Source organism: Poecilia formosa, unplaced genomic scaffold (assembly GCF_000485575.1).
Source record: "Poecilia formosa unplaced genomic scaffold, Poecilia_formosa-5.1.2 Scaffold728, whole genome shotgun sequence".
NCBI classification, from domain to species: domain Eukaryota; kingdom Metazoa; phylum Chordata; class Actinopteri; order Cyprinodontiformes; family Poeciliidae; genus Poecilia; species Poecilia formosa.
The window spans coordinates 180,871-205,173 of NW_006800667.1; the positions used below are offsets into that span (position 1 = coordinate 180,871).

Sequence of the window (24,303 nt, forward strand, 5' to 3'; positions counted from 1 at the left end):
AGCTGCAGCCACAATTTGCAGGTCTAAGGGAGTTTTATTTTGCTGTTCTGAGATCAAAATGTCTCTTTAGGTTGTGAAGTTTGCAGATCCTTCATATAGAATGTTTTATGCTTTGCAAAATTAAAGCCATAACTCATATTTTATGGGGGGAACTAATTATAACTAAAAGAAATCTATTAGAACATGGAAGGACTTGTTTTGATCAAATGAGACAAAATTTAGTCCTTTGCCTTCATGCAAATTGCAAAAACATTGATTTTAGAAGATTGAGAGCTGTGACAAGGCACAAACAGGAGTCTGAGAAAAAAATGACATTTTATTGAGTCTGCAGAATCATAAGTACAATTTGAAGTGCTGTAACAGGGCAACAGGAGATGATATCAGGTCCTTAATCTGAGTATTCTGACTTTTCAATACACACGTGTATGACAATATGCATGAGATATCTTCTTTTTTTTTCTTCCATTTAATAACAAAATCATACCAAAAACAAAAAACAATTTAATATGGAATGCACAAAACTTGTCCGGGGTGCTAAACCTGCAACTGTGGATAAACATGATTTCACTCTGAGAAGTCTACAGTATATAACCAGTATGATAGACCAAGGCTGAAGGAAAGAGGCTCTGCAGCAGGAAAGGAGGAAAAAGATACAAACTGGGAGGAGCGGCGTACGGATCAGTAGTGAAGTCGGGGTGCAGGAGAGGCATTTAGCTCAACTTGCCCTGCACCACATCCTGGGAGGAAGAGAGCGTCTGTCCCCCGTCAAAACCCCAAACGCTTCCATCACAACAACACTTTGCAAATCCAGCCTGAGCCACATTCAAACAACCCCGTCATCTAAACCGACAGTCGCACCCTGGGGGACAAAACAAGCCGGACTCGATGTAATCAGCAGAGAAATGGAGAAATAACTGGGCAACTATTAGGCCTGAAATCATGTCCTCCATTTTTTCTTCAGTCGAGGAAAATTTGAGTTTAATCACATGATCTATAGCCTATAGGTGGAGATGATGTTTTTATCTGAGACGCCGTGACGCAGATTTGTGAGATCTCGAGGATGTTCGTCACTAACTTTTCCATGAGTCGACTTTTAAAATCAAATTACTGCCTCACATTTGCAAAAAAATATATATAAACCATCTTCTCCTGCAGGCAAGCCACTTCCCAGAGCACTTTATGATGCATATACATTTATACAATGTCATCTAGCTACATAATGATGTCAACAAAGCTGAACGAGTTTGAACCCCGACCCCTTCGCGCCTGCCCCACTCTGATCGCTCCAATCTGTGACGCTCACAGTGCATCATGGGAGAGGAAAGGGGAAGCCAGACGCAAGCGAACATCTTTCTGTTAAAGTTTGAGTGTGAAAGGCTCAAAATTGAGCTCATAAACAAGAAAACTTTTATTATTTCATTCGTAGGCAGAAGATTTAAAAATAAAATGTAAAAAAAAGTTTAGGATCGACCCGCAAGACAGAGCTGAAAAAGATCAACAACAAAAAAAATCACAACTCCAACACCTGATCCAATATCATGATGACCTCTATTGTTTTGGGTCCCAAAACCAATTCTTTACTTTATTTAAACACACCGAAAGTTTCAATTAAAAAACAAAAATCAAAATAAGACACGCAAAAGAAGAACAGCAATGAGATAAACAACATTTAACACAGCAAAGGATTTTTCTCACATTAAATAGAAAGAAATGATTGGAATGTTTCACACAAACAGTGGAGAAAAAAAAAATAAAATTAAGAGAATCACAATACAACGTTGTGCTTGGCCCTCGCTTTTATAAAACCATTTATTAGTGATTTTTCTAATATAGGGGAAAATTTTTTTCTCTTCTTCTTCTAATAAACAGATAAATATGTGGAGCTCCAAAAACAGGAATAAGGGCATATGCACAGTATAATCACATTAAGTTGAGGTGGATTTGAGAGGTTTTGTTCCCTAACTTGTCCCTGATCCCTCCTGAGTGTGAGCGGCAGGAGAGGCTCTTCAGTTAGGCTAATGTTCCAGTTTCACAGCAAACACCCAGCAAACGACACGCTTAAGATCCGTCTACGTTAAAACCTCTCTGCTCTGCGCGGCTGATTGGTGCCACAGAACTTGAAGTTAAAGGAATGTACACAAGTCAAAGAAGAAAAAAAATTAAATAAAAGGAAAAAAATATTCAAGCTTATAACTGATAGACTGAGATAAAACACTGTTTCCAGTCTGGCAAAGTTTGAGCTCAATAATTAAGATGAAAACTTTTGTTTTTACAGGATATTTGCAGTTTGACTGACTGCAGGGAACTTTATTTTGACTTTTTCTCTGTATTCACGCGCGTCAGGATTGGTGAGTGATGTCGCCGTGTGACCTGATGATTTTTCTGTAAGTGACGAGTTTATCTCAATGTGAGCGGACAGAGAGGAAGCAGAGACTTCGGCACAGACGGACAGACATGAAGCAGGCTGGCGGAAAGTGAGAGCAGAGCAGGGATGCAGAGCGGAGGAGGTTAAAGGTCGCAGGACAGGGTTTTTTTTTTATTTTTTTTTTAAGGAACCAGAGTAAAATTAAGAGAAAGCGGTGTTAAGATGAGATGGCACTGGGCTTTTCCTTTCCTTCTTTCCCTCCCTTCTTTCTTTCTCTCCTCTCTTTTACTTTACTTCTTTCCCCCGATCATTCAAAATTCATCCACATAGTTGGCGGGCAGCATGCCCTGCTGGCCGGTGCGCTCCACGCGGCCGTACATCCAGCCGTCGTCGATCTTCTGCACATCTACGATCATGTCTCCGTCCAAGAAAGACACCTCGTCGTCATCGGCAGCAGTGTAGTCGTACACTGCTCTGTATCGCCTCTGCAGGCAAAAAATGAAATAAAAAATAAATAAATAAGTAAATAAAAGTCAGTTTGGTGGAGAAGAAAATGTTCTGCATGAGAAACTTGCAAGCATGCCCGCAGCAGTTTAACAAGAGAGATTCAAATATGAAATCCTTACTTCCTGCTTCTAAGGGTTAACAGACTTGCAATTGTTTAAATGGAAATTAATTCAAAAAACATGTATTAGTTGTAGAGTTATGACAGCATCACCTTAAAATGTGTTAAAAGATTGAAAAGTATGAAACAAAGCTAATTATAATCAGGAAACTGGATAGTCGCATTCTGTTTTTTTTTTTTTCTCAGAAAGGAAGGTGTCAAACAGAAAACTTACTAGTTTTCACCCTATCAGGTAAAAATTAGTTTGCAAAAGGGGAAAAAACAGTTGTGCAAGAAGGATGAATAAAAACCAGAATTCTGCAGCATCAGTTAACGTAAAGGACGACACAAACGAAGCTCCTACATTTCACGCCAATCTCTAGCAAAAACTAACATAAAAAAATAAAAATACTTGCACCGTCTACACAATATGTAGACCAACTTTCTTTACTGAAAACAAACTGATAAAAACATTTCAAATAAAAAAATAAAGCTGATTTTTTCAAAACTTGAACCAGAGACTCCTTTCACATCTCAACAGGATTCTCAAAAGATTTATTTTACTTAATCTATAAAGAACTGAAGTAGGGCTAAAAATGATTAATCAATAGTTAATTAGTTGAAATAATTGTCAACCAATTTAGTAACTGATTAATTGTTAACTGCAATACGCAGACTTTAAAAAAGACAATTTGCTGATAACTTACTCAGGGCTGTAATTAGGCCAAAATTGCACAAAAACCTTCATCTATAAATATTTTCTACCAAGAAATTCAAATAATTAATCAGAAAATAACCACCAGATCAGCCCTATACTGAACATTGATGCTCGGTCGAGCGCTCAGCTTTTCACATATTGACGTTAAAAGCATTTTTTAGTTGCAGATGCATCCTTTGCTACAAATGATCATTAAAAGAATGCTTATTTCATTTTAAGCAATAACATTTTAGTTTTATTAAAAGAAGGAATTTAGTTATTTGTTTATTTTCATCTTTTAATGTACTTCTACTTTTGCATAAAAAGGCTTAAATGGCAAAATGAAAAAAAAAATCAGCAGAAAGTGCCAATTTTTATGCGATTAATTGTCAGGATAACCGATTAATCGTCAGGACAACTGATAGATTAACTGATTAAAATAATCAGTTGCAGACCAAAACAGAAACAAAACATTTTTAAATGAAACGCGCGAATGCTCTCACCCCAGAACTGGGACGATTAGCAGGAGCCTCACGCACTGGTTCAGGAGTAGGCTCACGTTGGTGGTAGTCCTGGGAGGCTGCAGGCTGCTGGTAAGAGCCTGATAAAAAGGAGAAGAAGAAAGGTGAAGGAGGGCACTTTAATGAGCTGCAAGCTAATTCCTGAGAGCTAAATCTGAAGCACAGCACCTGCTGGGAGCTGTGCGGTAGAAGGCTATAAATGTGCACATTCAAAGAAAAATACCTTCCACATGCCTTACAGTTTGGATGTACTGCTTCTTTTAGAGAACGATAGATTGAAAAAAAAAATAAAAAGACAGCAAGTCAAGGCAAGCTATTAACTTCCCTGTTGCTCAACATCTAAACAATATATCTCTGTTTGAATTTGCAAATCAAGCATGTAAAATAAACCAGCGGTCTGACTCATCGTGCTGGATCTTTTCCACTGAGCTGCTGCAGCACTTTTTCTTTTGCGCTCCCTTGCAGTGAATTAGCAAATGCACCCTGATCTGTTTTGTATACAGCCACAGCAATAACAAATGTCAATTTAAAATTGCACAGATGTTCACCATTAAAAAACCTCTGAAAATGTGTATTTACATTCTGAAGTCTTTGGTGCAGAAACTGGTTGAAAATCAATCTATTAACTGTGTGTTTTTGTTTGTTTGTGTAAGGTGGAGATGGGATTGTGCATGAAAACGGACGAACGGAGGTTCACCATTTAGACTACTAACATGAAAAAGACACAGTCAAAACCGTTTTCCTACTTACAGATAAATTCTGTTTATGTCTGAGACATGACTGACCTGTTTCGCTTTTTGCAGATCTGACACTTTGGATATCTCACAAATATTAATGTACACAGAAAAACCTTACAATAATTTTATAATGCAGCAGAAAGACTTTCAGTATTGAAGATACTCCATGAACGAACAGGCACATTATTGCATGGGAAATGCAAAATAATTTGCAAGGTAACACACAAAAAACCTAATTTATTTTTCACCAGATCCCCTAGGGGGCTCCAAAAATGAGTGAACTCAGCATTTTTCATGTTTATTATCCCAAAGTTTCTAACTGAACACTTGAGCAATATGTTTAAACAACTTAAAGTGGTACTATGGTTGCTGTCCGGATTGTGAAACGACTGTAGCAATGCAGTTATTTATAGCTGGGCGATGAACAAGTTGCAACAAAAACCCCTGAAAGGCAAGAAGTGAGTGAATCCATCAAAAAAAAAAAAAAAAACAGTAAATTACTCTGAAGCTACACTTCTGACTGCTTCTCTGATGATTTATGTGTCGAGTTGCAGGATAGATACCTTGGTTGGGGTTGCTAGGCTGATATGGAGCATCTGCACCAGTCTTCATCTTCTCAAAATCCTCATGGTATTTGATCTGAAACACACAAACGGTGAGTCAGCTCACATCAGGCATGGACAATGCACCGTCAAATTCAATCTTGCATGGAGTTTTTTCCCCCCTTGCACAGCCTGTCAGTTCATTTTCCAGCCACCAGAGGGCTCCCACTTCCTGTGTTTTAGTTTCTCCCGCTGCTGATAGGTGGGGTGCGCTACGTGCTGCCACGGCTGGGGAAGCAGCTTGATGCTTAGAGGAAATGACATCTCCACAGCCGGAAGTATCGTGAGGTCAGAGTTGCATGACAACCCACACACATCATGAAGCAAAAGTGCGTCAAAAGAAAGAAGGTAGAAATTCAAAAATTCAGGGTGAGAAAATAAGAGTAAGTATGGGAAAACCAATGATGCACAAAGGGAGGTACAGTGACATGTAGCGCCTTACAAAAAACTCAATGGATTTAATTGCAACTATATGCAGAAAACCAACATCTAGTGGAGCATGAGAGTAAAATGCTTGGATGAAGAGTTTTCATCATCTCTTATCTCATTACATCTTATTTACAGATGAGACTTAATGTGGCATGCAGCTTTGCACACCCCAGATGATTTTTAGGTAGACTGAGGTCGTCCATCATCACATTTCAGGACTCAATCGGATTATTTAACTAAACAAGGGGTGTTCAAAGTGCGGCCTGGGGGCCATTTGTGGCCCTTGGACTGAGCTTTTATGCCCCAACCCTTACAAGAACAATGCAAATTAAACTTTTAATTTTAAATCAGGGTAAAATAATTACAAATATGTTTTTTGTGGAATGGAAGATGTTAAGTATTTGTCTTTTAATAAACAAACTTTTATAAGTACAGCCACATCTATCCTGAGACTTTTACTGAGAAGTCAACTTTTCTGCACCCAAATAAGCTTTAATATAATTTATTAAACTTGGCTAACTATCGCAAGCATTTTGAAAAAAAGTGACCAAATAAATTTGTCGAACAGGGCCTAAAGGAATTTGAAAATTATATCCCGTTGTTATAATACAGAAAATGTGCAACATTCTAGTCAAGTGTGGGTGTATGAAGAAAAAAAAAAAAAGTCTGTCTACTTTATTTGTTGGATCTTATTTGTTTTTTTATTTTCTTGGCCTGGAAGTAGTTTTCACCTGATGATTTTGGCCCAAAATGTTTGGACACGCCTGATCTAAACCAGTCTGTTTTGGAGGTTTTCCAGCCTCCATTATGGTTTTCTTCCTGGGTCGCGCTTTTAAATAAAAACTCTGGCTAAACTCACAACTCTCACCAAATTTTATTTGCATATGAAATAAGAACATTTGCAAAGCCCTGATGGAGCATCCCCTTTTTTAATGGTGTGGCTTCAAGCAGAACTTCATAGGTTTTTTATCTTACTGCTCCTCTAAGAACATCAATACCTCTCCCATTGATTAAGCCTGTCACAATAATCAATTAATCACATGCCAAATTAAAACAAGATGGATAATTCCCATTTGCATAATTGTGTTTCTCGTGGCTCTCTTTACAAATGACAAAAGCTTTCAGTCTGATCTCAACTAGTCCCTTTTTTTAAGGGAATTTTTTTTTTTTTGAAGGGGAATTTTGTTCACAGAGGCTACATTTTATTTGTCGTTTCTGTTGCGTTGCTCATTTAGTTAAAATGTCTTCCAGTGTGAGTGTTCAATTTTTGTTAGGAATTAAAGTTTATCCATCTTTCTGACGGTGTACTTGCATTATTATGCCATTACTATTACATTACATTAAAATGGTAGCAAAACAATAATATTTATTGCAGTAAATCTGGGACAATTTATTGTCAGAGCTGCAGTTTCCAAGCTTCAGAGCTACTGCCTCAATCCCCACTCAGCTCCTTCAGACTAGCCAGAAGCAATTAGCAAACACCTGGTTGAACTGCGCATCAGCAAAGCTCATCATATGAGCTACTTCTCAGTGCAACGCTGGTAGAAACGTTGTTAAAAGGTTAATGGAGGAGCGATGCTGTGGTGACTTCCTGAAGGCAGAGTTTCAGAAGGAACAGGAGTTTTTAAAGAAACAGAAATCCAACTTCAGGAAGTAAATTTCAATGTATTTGATGCATGCAGCGCTTTTAACAACTGAAGTTAACAGTTGATTATGCTATAAAATGACACATAAATAACACTGCGCTTGCCCAGGTCGCCAGGCAGGAATTCACACACATGATTTTATTTAATTGCTTCAGTGTAAAAAGCAGTAGAATAAAAATGCACAGGAGTAGTTTGTGATTCAAGGTTAAGAATAAAGAAAATGCACAACTTTTTGTTGATTTATCACTCAAAATCCCAATAAAAATGCACTGAAGTCTAGAATGCATTAATACTTCTGCAAGACAATAACTGATTAATATTGTCAACCTCTGCTTTGCATGATAAAAAACACACTAGAGTGATGACACTGGGGCTGAATAACCCACCCCTCTTATTACCAGGCTGGTAACAGACTGACTCACAGCGTCTGGGTCAAGATTCAAACGCCCCCATCTCAAAGGGCCCACTGTGCTGCCGGCGTTCGCAGCGAGTGTATTCACAGACTGGATGGGATGACAGTGTTTGTCCAAGAACAGTGAAGCTAGTGAGTGAGACAACACAGTCGCTGTTCTTGAGAGCAATATGCTAAGAGAGAGTGTGTGAGGGAGATTGTTTTAGCTTATTTTGAGGGAGCAGGTTGAACAGATAGCGTCTGTGTGGATTTAATGTGATGAGTAAAACTCCTCAGATATATAAGTTCTCCGTTTTTGCTGTTTGACAGCAAGTGAAGATTTGTTTCGTGGAAGAAAGGAGAAAAAAACAGCAGGAAAGTGTAGCTCTTCCTTAATGATCGGCTGCAAATGACGGACTGATTGCAAGCAGATGTCTGATCAGTTTTAACTAAAAGCACTTCACTCAGAACCGCATCAGTGTTTGTTAAACAGATGTGGATTGTGTGTGTACATCCATATGTACATGTCATATATATGTGCATCGTTCCCACCCGTAAACACTTCCTTGATCTCAGACAAGCAGGATCTTTCATTGCATGAAAGCAGCAATTACCCATCACCCTCAACACTAATTATGTCATTAGTGAGGCCGGTGCAGAGCCGGTTGTGTGTAATGATGTGTTTTGTGTGTGAGTCTGTTTCACATGAAAATAAAGGTCTTTGTGGAAGACTTTGAGGAGAGACTGGGGAAAGGAAATCAACATTTGATGCACTTCCAGTCCTGTTTTCACACCAAAATGGTAAATCAACAATTTTAGTGGAAGAAAAGAGGTGAACGAAGGTACAACTTATGAAAAAGTCTAGATTTTCATTTCTTGAAGCAGTTTTATAAGTACTATTGTGCAATGGGTTCCCATCCATTTCTGGTTCAGTAATTGCAGATTTTCCTGTGAAACTTGACTAAATTATTTGCAAAAAAAATTATTTTGGAGAGCATATATAAAATATGCTGAAATACTCAACATGCTACTAGCTGGCTTTTGCAAACTACCCATTTGAGGCACATCTTTTATTTTCCCTGGTGTTGATTGAGCAGAAATAAGACACAATGTAGATATTAGCTTTTGAGGAAGTGCTAAAATGGCTTCTACTGTGCACATATCTGGTGTTAAAATAAATAAAATAATATTAAAAGTTTTAGAGGATCTCTCAAGTATTCACTGATTTCTCGAGGGTCCACAATAGATGCTTCTGCATCTATTGTCTGCTTCTGCAGTTTCCTCTCATGACTCAAAGAAACACCTAGCAAGCCTAATTTGACAGAAAGGTTAGCTTGAGGTTAGAAAATTTAATAAAAGAAACCAACAAGCTCCTTTTAGCTCAACCTGCATAGTCATCAACCACAAATTGAATCTTCTATTTTGCAAGAGAGAAACAAAATTAATCAGTTCATTGCACATTGTCTTCAAACGAGTATAAAACAGTTTTCTGAAGTTGATAGTGATTTGTTTTAGTGGTCCTTGCTGTCAACACTTACATTGCTGATCTGGTCCTGCGTTTTCTTAATTCTCTGCAGCTCTGGCGTGTCGGCGACCACGCTGAAACCTTTGCCCTTATTCTTCTCAAAGTCCTCCTTGTAGTGAACCTGCGCGACAAGATGTCAGAGAGGAGGAAACGATTAAAAATCGGCAAGTGTGGAACATACGTTTGGGGGGGAAAATGGCTCCAAATGGATGCTTGTGAGTCAACAAATACAGAGCAGATTATAATTTATGGATGCTTTGACCTAGATTCTTAGTTGGGATTAGCTTCCACCTCGTAACCACTTGGTTCCTGTGTTTGTAATGGTTTTATTGTGCTAATAAAAGACTTTTATAGATGCATGAAAAATGTTCTCCGGCTGGATTTACTACCGCTTCACACTATTAGAAAACAGCAACAAGTTAAAATGTTACAGCAAAGTGGGACACTTGGCAAAATGTTCAAACTAGCAGCTGTTTACAATGAACAAAGCAAACTATTTAAATTGCTTAGTAGAACAAATATGACGAAATGTTTCTCCAAATTAAAACACAAAATCCTATGATCTTGGGGTTATGTGGGTGGCAGACATTTTTTTAATCCCAACAGATATTTTTCTAAGATTTCAAGTCCAGGTCTTGTTCTGAAACAAAGCCTTAGTTGCCTTGGACATATTTCAGCTGGTGCGGTTCGCTTTCACACTGCACTTTGTGGAACGAACCAAAACCTTTGAAAAACCTGTTCCCCTCCTCGCCTGTGGGGGCGCTGCACCACGAACCACTGCAGGAAACGACAAAAAAACTGAAGAGGAAGACATGAGCACAACTTCCTTCTTCATGAAGAGTAAATAAAAATGGAGTAGACGTCACATTTTAGCGGTTGTAGGATTTCTTTTTGGTCTTCAGTAAAACACGACAATCATTTCTCCAGCATTTGTTTGGTTTGCATTTACCCAGAATGCCCTGTGCTGTCGTCCACTTCCTGCATTTGGAGCAGCGTGTATTAATTTTATTTAACTGAACTGTCCTTGTGTAATTTCCTTAAAATACACACCCCTTAATAAATGTGAGTTATGGTAATAAACCTAATTTGCAGTGGGGATTTGAGTAATTTTAGATAAATTGAAACACTTACATATTTGCTAAACTAACACATTGTTCTGTGTTTTGTCTTTGTCCTACATGTATCCATTTTTATGCATACCCTGTTTTTTTGTTTATTCTCTTATGTAAATGGTTATTTTGTAGATAAATACCTTTGTTTGTTAGTCTGTAATGTTTGTTTTGTATGCACTAATTGGTGTGTAAAAAAAACAAACAAAAAAAAAACATTCCACATTATTATTATTATAGTTTGTTGTTACAGTAAACATGGGTATGACATTTCTATTATTACACCAGGAAGTCGTGCTGCTAAAACAGCCGCAATTTATGCTTGATATAAAACACAGATAAGTCAGCTGTGTGTGCTTCATGTGTGCAAGCAGAACAAGGTGGGTCCTGCGCGTATCGCTCAGTTTTTCTGTGATGACGTCAACTTCCTGTTTGCTTAGGAGTGCAGGCCTTCCATACAGGACATGTTGGCAACCATATATGGTCAAAACGAGAGGTAGTGAGTGACAAACGGTGTTTGAGTGAGCGTTTCCAACCCCACCCACCCGTTTCTGACCCTGAGGGCAGAGGAGGAAATGTCCAGCCCAGGCAAAACTGTTAGCCACGAGTTTTCTCTGACTGCCTCAAAATGGAGAGCTCCAGCTGAAGATGAAACAGGAAGGCATTACCAGGTGTTATTTTTGAAGCACCCAGTCTCGGTCTAACCTCCCTGCGAGAGATAGCTGCAGTTTGCAACCAAGAAACAAATACCTACCCCCCCTCTCAGATGTCTAAATAATGTTTGACACGGCCTAATAGACTGCTGACCGATCCTCCTCTAATCTTTTGACGCCTTGTGATGAGATGACACGGCTGTGATTCACACATAATCTGAGCGCGTACATGATTCAGCGTGATACGCCCATGCTTCAGTCAGTCTCCTGTGACGTATGGAACCACGAGAATATAACTGCAGCAGAAATTCAAACCCTGAAAAAGGGACACGTTGGGAATAAAGCGGTCTCGACTCAGTCTCATTTGATTTCCCAAACCCATCTCCTTTGTCTTTTAGGGTCAACACCCCTGCTCGCTCTGCGCCAATCACATTTTTGCTTTCTTTCCCCACCCACGACTTTTCCTCTTTCATTCATTCATTCATTCATTCATATTTTAAAGCTTCAACAGCATCAGAAACTCCTCCTCGAGATCTAAAGCTTTTATTTCATCCTTCCTCCTTCCATTTGCATTCCTGCGGCATTCTCTTTCTTGGGATTTTGCTTTTATCTCCTCCTTTAACCTGCACACCTCTTTTTTTGCCTCGTTCATCGCTTCTTCGATTCATTCAGACTGCTTTCTTCATTTCTCTCTTTCTTGTGCCCTTTTTCCTTTCAGTTTTCCCCCGCAAAGTCTTGTAATGAGGTGTGACAAACCTCTACCCTGCTGCCATAGCAATAGGGTTCCTCTAGCAACACAGCACCATGAACGGTGGGGATGAGAAGCTGAATACAGTTACTGTTTTCTTCAAGTCCTTTCAACTTTCTTACAGTGATCCAAAGGCAAGTTAAAATATAGTATGTAACGAACCTTTTGAATAAAAAAAAAGGGGTGTTAAGAGTTGTTATTCTGGTATTTTCATAGAAGCTCCACACTGGAAGCTTTTCAAAAACAACCTTCACTTTTATTTTCAGAACAAATGTATTTCGACACCTCAGCAGAAAATGAAGTTCCTTCTTTTAAATGTTGGCACTGAAAACATTTCCAAGTATCGGTTTACTGAACACCAAACATTTAGAAACAACAAAAAGAAAGCTGTGCAATCTTCATGCAGTTGAAATCTGATTTTTACATACAATGAATACGAAGATACACACATCTTTTTCTCATTGAATAAAAAAAACTTTTCTAATGTATGTAAAAAAAAAAAAAATTCAATGTTTGCAAACAGAAATAATTTGGGTAATTCTAACTACGCTAAAACAATAAAAGTTTGGTCCGATTTAACTTCAGACAGTGAGGGGGGAAAAAAGTCCGTCTTTTTATTCATTTCATGAAAATATCTGGTTTCAACTGTACATGCTTCCTTTATGATGGGGGATGTCTAGATGTATGGCCCACATGGAAAAACACCATCTGTCCCTCAGTTTCTTAACTAACCCCCCTCCCCATATGACCAACATCCCCACTCCACAGAGCACCCTTCTTTCACACACACACACACACACACACACACACACACACACACACACACACACCCCTCGTCTCATCTGTAGTGTCTGACAATGACATTCGGATTAGACCCACGCTTTGATAAGCCCTGCCCTCCTATCAGCACAACACTCTCTCTTCTCTGCTGCACGCTGAGAAAACACTCCTCCTTCACAGCTTCTCACACATTTTCTCCTGCTTCTCTCCGTCTAGATTAATACAGCAATACTTCTTAAAGTTGAGCTTTTTTTTTGTCTCTAGAGGAGGCATTTTTAGCCAGTTTGTGCACCTAAGTTCCCACAATCACAAACAAGTTCCTTGAATACCAAAGTTTGACAGTCACCAATAAGAGAAGTGAAACCACAGACAGCCTCAAAGGTTTTTGAGTGTCAAAATAGTTTTGCACCAGATTTAATTAATTGGATTTTAGACACTTTAGGTGTGACTGCTGGAGACAGACACCAACCAACTGCAATAAAATCTGGATAATTAAATTAGAAAGATATTCTGGTCTTTATGTTTGCTTTATTCCTCTCTCCTCCAAGTGACAACATGGAGTAAAAATAAAATCTCCATTTTTGTCATACCAGATTTGATTTTAATCATTTGTTTTCTTGATTTATTTTCTGCAAAAATAAACTAGAAATGACAGAAAATGTGGCTTTTATTTTGATCATGCCTTTTGACCAACAATGAAGCATTGACCAACATATTTGATGTGTACGAGTTTGGTGATGACCCTCATCAAAATGTAATGTTTGTTAATTATTGACTATATTTATAACTTTATTTTCTGTATTTTTACTTTGAACCACCTTGATGCTGAATGTGCTGTACAGATAAACTTGATTGATTGATTGATTGATTTTGTGAATTGTATAGTGGAATATCAGGGCAAGGCTACAAGAGTTTATCAGAATGTCTTCAAATTTTAAAATTAAGGGAATAAAAGTTGTGTTAGTGGAAAAAAAGTGTTAAAAGAGGAAATATTTCCTTATCTGTAACACCTATGATTAAAGTATAACTTGACAAGATGCTCATCATTCTTTTTTTAATTTTTTTTTTGCCATTTCTTGTGTTTGAATTATCATAAAATTACAACTTTATCCTCCTCTGATAGCATGACGTCTTTATAATAAGCCTTATTGACAATACTCCACAGACTACATGGAAAACCTGTGTAAATGAAGCAGCAGATGACATGGAAAATCATCCGAAACGGTGGAAATTTCACACTGGATTTCAAGCACTTTGAATTGTGTTTCTCTCCACTCTTCCCCTGAAATCTGGGACCTTGATTTTCAAACCAAATTCCAGTCCATCCTTTTTTTCTGGACCCAGGTAAAAATCTTTTGAAGTCTCTGGTTCAAGAGTGACTCAACACACCTTCAGACTCGCTCTTAAATCTAAATCATGTTCACAATTCTTACAAAACGACAGCTATTTTTTGCTGTTTGTGCTTTTTCTACAACATTTTTCTTTCCACTCAATGCAAGTGTGCATAATGAATCTACAAGGAAATAAATAAATCCACTCTTTACTCATTTCCCAATTTACTAAGACTGCTGCTGACTTTATAGACTTTTGAATCATTATATTTTTAGGTACCTCTTTTGATGTCAGAACACACTTTTGCAGAATAAAAACAGATTCTCCGTGGCCCTCTGATGTGCTACTACTAAAGCCGGGTGCTGTTGCCAAGGTGGGGGTGTGTTGAGTCTGTAAAAATTTTTATTTTGCAAGCATGAAAATAATAATAAATGTGACTCATGACAGGATGAAAGCTTTTGCAGCAGAACACAACCTTTGAACAGGAAGAGCAATGTTTATTACGTCAACCCCTCGTCATGGCTGATTGGAGTAGATAGGATAATTCCAATACGTTTGAGTAAAACACGTTTATTTATTCAGTGGGAATGTATAAAAATAGACCTGATAGAGAATTTTCCCACAAGGCTTTTAGGCAATGCTAATTCGTTGCAAATAGGGCACTGGACTGGAAAATTACATGGAGGGAAAACTGCAGCAGTAAAATCAAAATCCATCTGGTGACGGCATTGCAAAAACACAGAGTGATAGGTCAAACATTACAACTATGACACAGTAAAAGCAGGAATGGGTCAATTACCTCTACTTCATCCAGGTAATTCTCATGAAAATAAGCAAAATTTCCCTGACTGCTGCTGTGTGGATGAGTCTTGATTCAGGGTAAGGCTAAACTACAACAACCAGATAAAAACCAAGGTTTTCTGCCAAGTTATTATTTAAAAACACTTGATACATAACATTAGCCTAAAATGTTCCATGTTTTAGACTTCGTAGTGTCTAAAAGCTGCAGGATTGTTCAAATATACAGCAAGACTGATGATGCTGTTTGTACATATTTAAGCTAATTTTAGTTTTTTTAGGATCAATTTGTCCCGTTTATCTTTTAATGTTAAAAGTTTGGTGTTCATCAGAAAAACGCTAAATTCGACACAAAAACAATTCTGACTTGTTAGATTTCTGTTTCTTTTTTCCTGATTTAAATGTTCCAGGTTAAACAAGTGTCAATATCAGTCAAAGATAACCTGAGTACATATAAAACACAGCTTATCGCTGCTCCAGTTTTCTATCAGTGAAGTTTTTTTGTCATCTGTTCAATGCACGATGCGTTGATTGGCGTACTTTAAACTGCCGGGCAGCAACGAGGCTAGAGCGTGGCAAGTAAAGATGATCTAATCTTTCCAAAATATCTTAATTCATGATTTTGAATTATGAAAGGTTAGCTTTTTACATGGGAGCTGCTGTTTGTATTAGTTGTACACCAATATAGCCATCCTGAGTTCCTTAATTTTGGGAAATTGGCTGATAAATAAGAAATTGATCATATCTACCAAACTTATCTACATCCAGAAAGGTTTAAAAAATCAGCCAGTTGCTTCTTGCTCTATTGGGATAGAGGACTGACTCACCAGGTCACGTTTGCACATGCGCTGTTAATAATCACCCTACTCTTGCCAACTTTGTGACTGTCGCGATAGTGGGCGACAAAAAAGACACTGTATCACCAAAATTTGATGAAACACTGCAAGTTGTGGGTTTGTTTAGCTTTTGGTTTAGAAGTTGACCACTTCCAAAGTTTGTTGAGGCTCAACACTGAGACTGGGAATGAGAACTATCCAAGACATGTGTGAAAACACCTGCATAACTCAACTCAAACCAACCAGCAACTTCCAAATTCCTAAAAGGAGAGTGATGGGTCATTTGGTAAATAATGAATACTTTGCTTGGCTAAGTTTCAGGTTACCTGGCTCTGCATCTTGGTCTGCTGTTTGAGGCGGAGGTTCTCTGGAGTATCAGCCACACAGGTGAAGTTTGTCTTGGGGTAGTGTCTGTAAAACAAAACATGGAGGACACCAGTGAATATCAATGAAGTTACCAGCTTCCACTCTGACGCACAGCAAGGCTCAAACCTCGCCTGCTAAGAGAAAAAACGGCATAAATCAAGCAGCGTGCAGACTGTGGCCCCAATGTGGAGGCATTTGTTATTCAAGGTGGTCCTGACGTTGAATTAGGAGCGCCTGTAGACAAAAAGCATGTCAGCATTAACAATGGTTTGTCAGTGAGAGCCAAAGAAGCCTGAAAAAGCAGAAATACAAGAAAGAGACTGAGATGGTGGGTGGAAACCTCAAGGTTCCAGAGTTGGGAAACAAGCCATAGCAGGTGTAGGAAAAGCTTTTCAGAAACACAAGGCACAGGAATACACTCTCACACTTGTGGGCACGGTGCTATGGGGATAACAGGAAGACAAACAGCATGCAGCAGACGCAGCAACGAGGTCAAACAGACGGTGTGAATGATGCTGTGGGGCCCTCCCTTCAGTAGAGCATGAAGGAGACTTTTCTTTTTTAACGATTTTAGATGCATCTTCCTTTCATTCAGAGAAAACACTGTCTGAAACACACATGATTTAAGCAGTAGACTAGCTGTGTTTCCATTGACCGTATAATAGAAATATTTTAGGTTTCAAAATAAATTTGCTTAATTGAAACACACCAATTAAGAAGAAATCGCTCTTCTCTCAAGTTTCGCCACTAGCCTGAGGTGATTTTTTTGTCCACATCTAAATTTTAAAATATATTTCACAAAAGTGCAATGGAAACACTTTTTTTTGCGTTGCACGAGTCCCATGATCAACAACAGGATGTTACTACTGGCGGAAACCATGAAGAAAAAGGAAGTAATTGGAGGAGGATGGCACAGCATGTTCTTTAATGACTTATCGCATGAACAAACTTATTCACATGTGAATCTAATTATATTTCTTTTTAATTGAAACAATTGCGAAATTGTGTTTTTTTTTTTTAGATATTAGTGGAATTTAGACAAATTTCTGCGCACATTTGTAATAGAAATGCAGCTACTGACGGCTGTGGGCAGAGGAAAAACTTTAGGACATCTTAAGTTTCTAAGACTTAAATAGAAAGTGGCTTGCATGCATTGCAATTTGCCAGAGTACTTTTTATTTCCACTAAAGCACATCAAGTATGCATTTACAGAAAAAAAAACCAATTCCAGTGAGTGTAAAAAACGATTCTGTATGTTCTGTGATCGAGTCACCATTCAGCTTTTATTCTTCACTGGAGACAGACTGCCTGAACTCCCATTGGTAGGCAGTATATGTGAAGCATCAGACAGTGTTGTTCTATAATGGAGGCTTTCAAGTAAATGCAACCCTGGGTCAACAAGTAATGGTGTCTGCCAGCTCATTCAGTCCTAAAGGCAGAAAACCACATGGCGCACGTCTAGTGGGAGACGAAAACCCCCAACAGTGCATCTAGCAGCTTATCTGGACTTCATTTCCCAGACTGCCTCAGGATACTCTGTGTCCCTAAAAATCTTTAGATGCTACAAACTCCTCTGAGTGGCCCACTTTGCCAATATGTTTACAATTTCATTGAAAATATACTCAACTAACTCAATGAGAGTTTTCTCAATGCAACAACCATAGTTGGTGAATTGCTAAAAAATAATTTGGGGAAAAGTTTTACACAGAAGTTAAAAATGAAAATACTTTAAACCCAGACATTTGATCTTTCTCTGCACCTGTCTCTGCTCACTCTGGCCTTTTTAAGGCAACGAGTTTAAATAAAGCAGCTGCTGTCTGACATTCAGATGCAGTGGTTTGCAAAGCTAGTAGTTTCATTGTTCAAATATCTAATCATAGAAGCACAGACATTTTCCTACACCGTCACGTCAGTATTTCATGTATGATCGTGTCTTGCAGAAGTATTAATGTCATTTTGCAACTGCAATTTAGATTTTTTGTGATACCAACACAAAACAGTAAATAGCTATGAATTTGTTTTTATAATTATTTTATCCTCCACAAAAATGAAATCTACAGGGTGACCTTGTATTCAACGTCCTTGAGTCAACCTACCTATTATTGAAATTAAAGTTTAGTCTTTTAGGACATGCCTCTAACAACTTTGTACATTTAGGGAGCATTTATCTGTTTTTCAGTGGAGAGCGTCAACAAACATCAAATTTCAAGTTTTGCTGCAAATTCTCAGTTGAATTTAGATCTGAACTTTGACTAGACAATTGTAGTGCATTAATATGCTTTGATCTAAACTAGGAGTGACCCACTCCAGTTTTCCCAGAGTGAGTGTCCTGCATGGTTTGGATATATCTCTGAACCAACACAGATTCATTAATACTGAATTGCCTCCCTGGTTTTCTGAAGTTTTGCAGGTGTCCCCTAATTAACCAATCATTTGATCATTTGATTGGTTCATTCTGGGAACCAAGTAAAACGTGAAGAAGAGTTTTCACAAAGCTCGAGTTGAGCAACACCGTTCCACTGTACGTTTACAGAAGCAGTTCAATTATTCTTTCAGGAACCATGCAGTTTTTATAATTTTTAAAAAAACGCATTCTCGCCCACCCCAGTTTGGTTTAATCAAACCAAAATTCACTTGTCTAGAAAGTCCGGTTTGTTTGGGGAGGAGTGAAAGCGCATCAGCACTCCGATGGGGACCAACAAAGCCAACTCTGGTTTCGGTTCGGTTGAAGTGAACACCGGTGCGGCTCAAACGTATATGTGAACACCGTTCCAAAAGCAATAAGCAGGTCAGTCTTTTGTATCGTTTGTAAAGGAAGATTTAATTGTAATGTTTGTTGTTGACATCCAGGAAGAATAGTCTCTACTGTGGCAAAGATAAATGGGGATTCTTAAACAAATTCTGAGTAAATACAAACAAAACAAATGTGTGAATCTAGGGCTAGCAGGAGAAATGTCTTTGTCTTTTTACCAAAGACAATAGAGAAATCTTTCACCCGCTGAAATCCGACAGTACTCCATGTTTATTCACATTTAGCTTAGAAGGAAGTTGCGCTCTTGTCGTCTTTGAAGATTTTTGTGTTGTTTTCTTCAGTGGTTCTTAGTTTTTCCAATTGGTTTGGATCCTTTGACACGTTTGACAAATGCAGAAGTGAACCGCACCAGCTAAAAATGCTGCCATTCTGGTACCCACTCAAACCGATTCTACTGTACTAGCAGGTGTGAAAACACCCAAACAAATGTTTCTTGGTGGCAGCAAGAGACAAAATCCTCTGGATTATAAAGGTTGGTGACCAGTTTGACAAGGACAGTTGTGTCATGGCTTATTTTCTCTGAAGCTGGGTGATTTATGGTGAAAGGCTGCTTTTCATAAAGCATCTCAGTCCCTAAAAATCCCCTTCTTGTCAGAGGTAGTGGGTGTGTAGCTGAGCTCATAATCAACATCAGTGTTTCTCCCACTTTTGATCTGTCTTTGGAGCCTCCCGTTGCACATAGGGGCCAGTAAATACCTTACATTTGCAACATGCTTGGATATTAGAGTCATACCATCAGATCTTGTAGCATTTGTCAGTGTGAACACTCATTTTTTTTGTGTTTTCACAGCCGGTTAACGGCACAACCAAGTCACAAGACCACTCATCTACCTGTCAGGCAGTACACTGGGTTAATAAGCCGCACACAGGAAACTGGTGCGAGCACAAAGAAGAGTGATAAAAACAGAGGGGATGTGAGGATGGGGGAGGAGAAGGGGCTCATGCATGTGTAATCACAAACACAAGCGGCCTACTGTGCCGGAGGAGAGGCCTGTTTTCAGGGAGGAAACAGGAGATGATGCGGTCAGCTCGCCTCAGACCTGGAAAGGTTGTTACATGTCACTCAGCTGCAACATCTCATAATATTCAACTGGGTGGAAGAATGACGCAACATGGCAGGAAATGTAGAACTGGCTTTATCAGAGACAAAGCTGCTACAAATTACAGGCAGGGCTGAGTGTTTTATGAACCTGAAGAGTACACGTCATAATTCATGAACTGGACATTCTCAGTCTAGTCTATTGAAATGAAAAGCAGCCACCAACAAACACTTGAGAGTTGGAACAAAGTATGAGGAGCTGTTTATTAATAATTGACCACAAGTGCTGTAATGATGAGAACACAAACCAAAAGCAATAAATCAACACATAAAACCAAAGTATGACAAACGATTAATCATGATTAATCGATTACTGTAATAATTGTCTAACAATTTAGCACTCAATCATTAAATGAAGTAAAAAAAACTAATTAACATATTAAGAGCAGGAGCTGTATAAAAAATAACACACATTTTGCATTCAAGATAAAAACACCATCTGTAAATATGTTCTACCCAGAACTCCTCTAATGTCGTCACTCAGTTCAGATTTACTAAGGAAATGCTAAGTTATTGTTTTTTAGGCAATCAAAATTTTATTTACCCATTTAAAAAGGAAGGTGGTTAAAAGAAAAAAAAAATCTTTTTTCATCCAATTAATCATCAGAATAATTGATAGATGAATCAGTTACTAAAACAATCATTAGTTGAGGCTCTAAACTAAACTGATGCTCAGCTTAATAGAGACTTTCAGTCATTAAGGTAATTTACAACCATCAGAGACCAAAGACCGTCAGAGTTTTTCAATCACCTCATCGCCTTTCTCCGTCTCCCACAAGCCGCGGCGACTGCATTATCTACCGAGGGGAGAGACTCTCAGGGAAGAGGGTGGGAATCCAGAAAAAACAAACAGCGCCTATATCAATTACCAAGGTCAAACATAATGGAGTAATGATAAAGTAGTTATCCCACAGGCGGACGGGAACAGAACGTAGCCTGCATTCCTTTCCTGGAGCTGCAGCCTCTTCAACTGATGATGTTTACTCTCACAAGGCTTACATTAAACAAACAGAGGGAGGCATAATAAGCACACTCTGAAGGGCCATGCAGAGAGAGACCAGGGGAAGGAAGGAGGAAAAGCAAAACGAGACGATTTCTTTTACTTTTGGAGAAGTGTAGAGTAGTTGACACCTGCTGGAAGTTTACACCTTAATGTAAATATCCTTAAATTTTAAATGTCTGATTAGGTCATTATGGGTACGGCACTGGAACTGACATATTTATGGAAAATAACATATTAAAATATGCCAGCATAGCTTAGAAAACCTGAGTTATGACTGAATTTTGTTTACCCAATTCAGTTTTATGATGTGTGGATTGCATGTAAGCTCAGGATATGTGTATGCTAGAACAGTTACAGTTTCCAACTGGAGTAATCTCAAGCGTACACCAGTTGTGACTGGGTAAAATGCAAATGAAGACAAAATTAGCTCCTGGGGAAACCACAGAGTTCATCTACCTTGGAAACAACTCTGGAAATTCATGGAATGAGATTTTGTTTGTTGGTTTGTTTAACTCTTTTTTTTTTTCCTTCAACAGTATTGTTGGTGTGTCTAAAAGTATGTGGTATGAAAATAGCACTTCCTGTTGTGAAAGTGCAGAGCAAACTGAAGAACAGCTAGATGTGATTCTCCAGGCAAATGGTTTACAACCACAACTCTTAACGCGATTGCATTCAGACGCTACATAAGTGCTACTCTGCAATCAAAAGAATGCATTTTTAAAAATGGAAGTTTCTGCATTTCTAAAACTCTTCAGTCATCCGATAAAACACTCTTCCATTTTTATGTTTCCTTTTAAGACTTACAGGCAGTTCTTCTGAAAGCTGACATCTTAGGAAATATGACTCACTAATAAAATTACTAAGACACAGAAGTAAGTTACTCAAGAAACTTGAAGTTTGAGTTTTACCCCGAGTTAAAAAGCTTAATTAGTTTCTTATCAGGTTCTTAAGATTTAAAAACCAGTCATCCCATTGTGTTGCATCGACGTATCAAATTGAGCCTAAAACAGCATCTTCACGCCACACTCCTTAAACCTTTCCATATTTTGTTACAACTGCAAACTTTCATATATATAAACAGAATAATTACTAAACTGAAGAAAATGATACAGTTTAAAAATGTTTTGCACATAAGAATCAGAAAATGGTGCAGAATGGATGGAGATAATCTGTAGTCATCAGATTAAAACCGTTTTGTTGCAGCTCTGACTGCATGTTTACGGTCGTTGGCCTTTTTTTGGAAAGTTAAACATTAACCCTCGTTTGAATTCTTGTTTTTATCAGTGACCTCCCTGCTTTTAGTGCCATCAATCATCTGCTGTGACCAGCTTCAATGCCCTTGAGGGAGAATGCCATCCCCAAAGCACAATGCTGCCATCACCATGCTTAAAGATTCATATGCAATCTTAAATGGGTTTTTCTTTTATGGTTTCTTCTTAGCAGCAATTCTCTTCCATTAAAGCTAGATTGTCTGCAGCTCCTCCAGAGACACCAAGGGCCTCTTGGCTGCTTCCCTGAACAATGATCTCCTCGACCTGCCTGTTGCTTAAGGAGGGACGCCATGTTTTTGTAAACTAATCCTTTTTTAGTGGAATTAAGACAATTATTTGAAAACAAAATGCCTTATTTTCTTTTTATTTCATAATCATTTACTAGTTTGTGCCATCACAGATCACAGAAAATCATATTAAAACAACCATTAATTGTTTAAGTTATATTTATTTGATTATTGAAATAATTGTCAGCTAATTTACTGATCGATTAATGATTAACTGGAGTACACAGACTCAAAAAAAGGCGAAACTCTGAGCAGTAATTAAGCCAAAACTGTTTAAAAATATATACATTCTGCATTAAGATGAAAAACTCATTTTTCTGTAAATATGTTCTACCCGTAACTCATTAAGTACACTCTTCAAATTCTGGAAAAAAAAATCTATTAACCTTTTGTTATTCAATTTGCTAATCCAGAAAGTAAACAAATTAGTTCCACACTACATTAACGTTAAGTCAAGCAGAAAGGATTGGGCATTTTTCATGTTGATATTAGAAGTATTTTTTTAGCTGCACATTTATCCTTTGCTGCAAATGACCAAGGGTTCACTAAAGGAATGTTGTTTTTGCATTTTAGGCAATACAATGTTTATATTCTTATTTAAAGAAAAAAATTATTATTTTTTGCATTTGTTATGCATTTATTATGCATTTTTGATATATAAAATAAAATTAAGTGTTCTAATGAAAAATCAGAAGAATGTGCAAGTTAATTTATCCAATTAATCACTAGAATAACTCGATTTATCACCAGAATGATTCGTTAGATGCAGCCGTAGAAAATATGTTAAGCTTTTATGTTGTGACATGACAAAATATGAAAGAAAAAAAAAATCAGTGGGTATCAACAGCTGTCACATGTCAAGATGTCGAATTTGCAGCTAATCTTTGGCCTTGCACAAGAAGGGGAAAAAAAAAAGCCTCAAACCTAATGTTTATCTCTGAAATTATTCACGACAGGGAAGAAGTCGCACATCCTATCACCAAAACACGAATGTCTAACTGGGATCAAGCCGACAGCTCCTTTATACATTTCTCACTCAATAAAATGGCAGCTCAGCAAATGAGCTTGTCAGGACACGAAGCAACGCCTCTTTCCCTCGCTCCCTCTCTGAACGTGCACACAATCTCCCGCTCTCACACACGGGCTCAAGAGGAGGAGGAGGAAGTTATTATGCGTAACATGAGAGGGGAGGGGATTCCATGGATTCCTGTTGGGAACTTCAGCATGTACTGAAGCATGAGGGAACATGCTAGTTTCTCAAGTCCACCTCTGTCACTGTAGAGGAACTTGAGGAATTTCCTTTGTTGATACCCTTCTTCCCCATTGAGAAGGGGGAGGGAGGGAAGCACTTTCCCACACAGGCCTTCACTTTGAGGGGGGGAGCTGGAATAGATGCAGATAAATAGGAGGAAGAGAGGGGCCGTAGTTGGGTTGCACCACTCACACAAACATTTAGTCCAATTTCAGAGCTACGCACAAATTAAATGGAGACTTCAGGCTGAAGCCCTTGAATGTAAAGCGTGTGACATTCCCTGAGACGTCCACAGAAAGATGATTTAGCTAGAAAACTTACGCATTGCAGTATGGTCTCTTCTCGAAGCCTTTGTAATTCTTCATGTTTAAAGTCATTTTGCAGATCTCGCAGCTGAAGCATCCTTTATGCCAGTACTGTAAGAAAGACACAAGACAACA

General features: G+C 38.3%; 1 protein-coding gene across 1 annotated transcript; it reads right to left on the minus strand.

The window, feature by feature from the left end:
* Positions 1 to 298: 298 nt before the first annotated feature.
* lasp1 (LIM and SH3 protein 1) lies at positions 299 to 24,284 on the minus strand. Its single transcript, XM_016666468.1, has 6 exons — positions 24,185 to 24,284; positions 16,100 to 16,184; positions 9,531 to 9,638; positions 5,488 to 5,563; positions 4,170 to 4,267; positions 299 to 2,850 (listed from the first exon to the last, which is right to left on the minus strand). The coding sequence occupies exons 1-6, from the start codon at positions 24,238 to 24,240 to the stop codon at positions 2,677 to 2,679; spliced, it is 597 nt and encodes a 198-aa protein (XP_016521954.1). The 5' UTR covers positions 24,241 to 24,284; the 3' UTR covers positions 299 to 2,676.
* Positions 24,285 to 24,303: the final 19 nt, after the last annotated feature.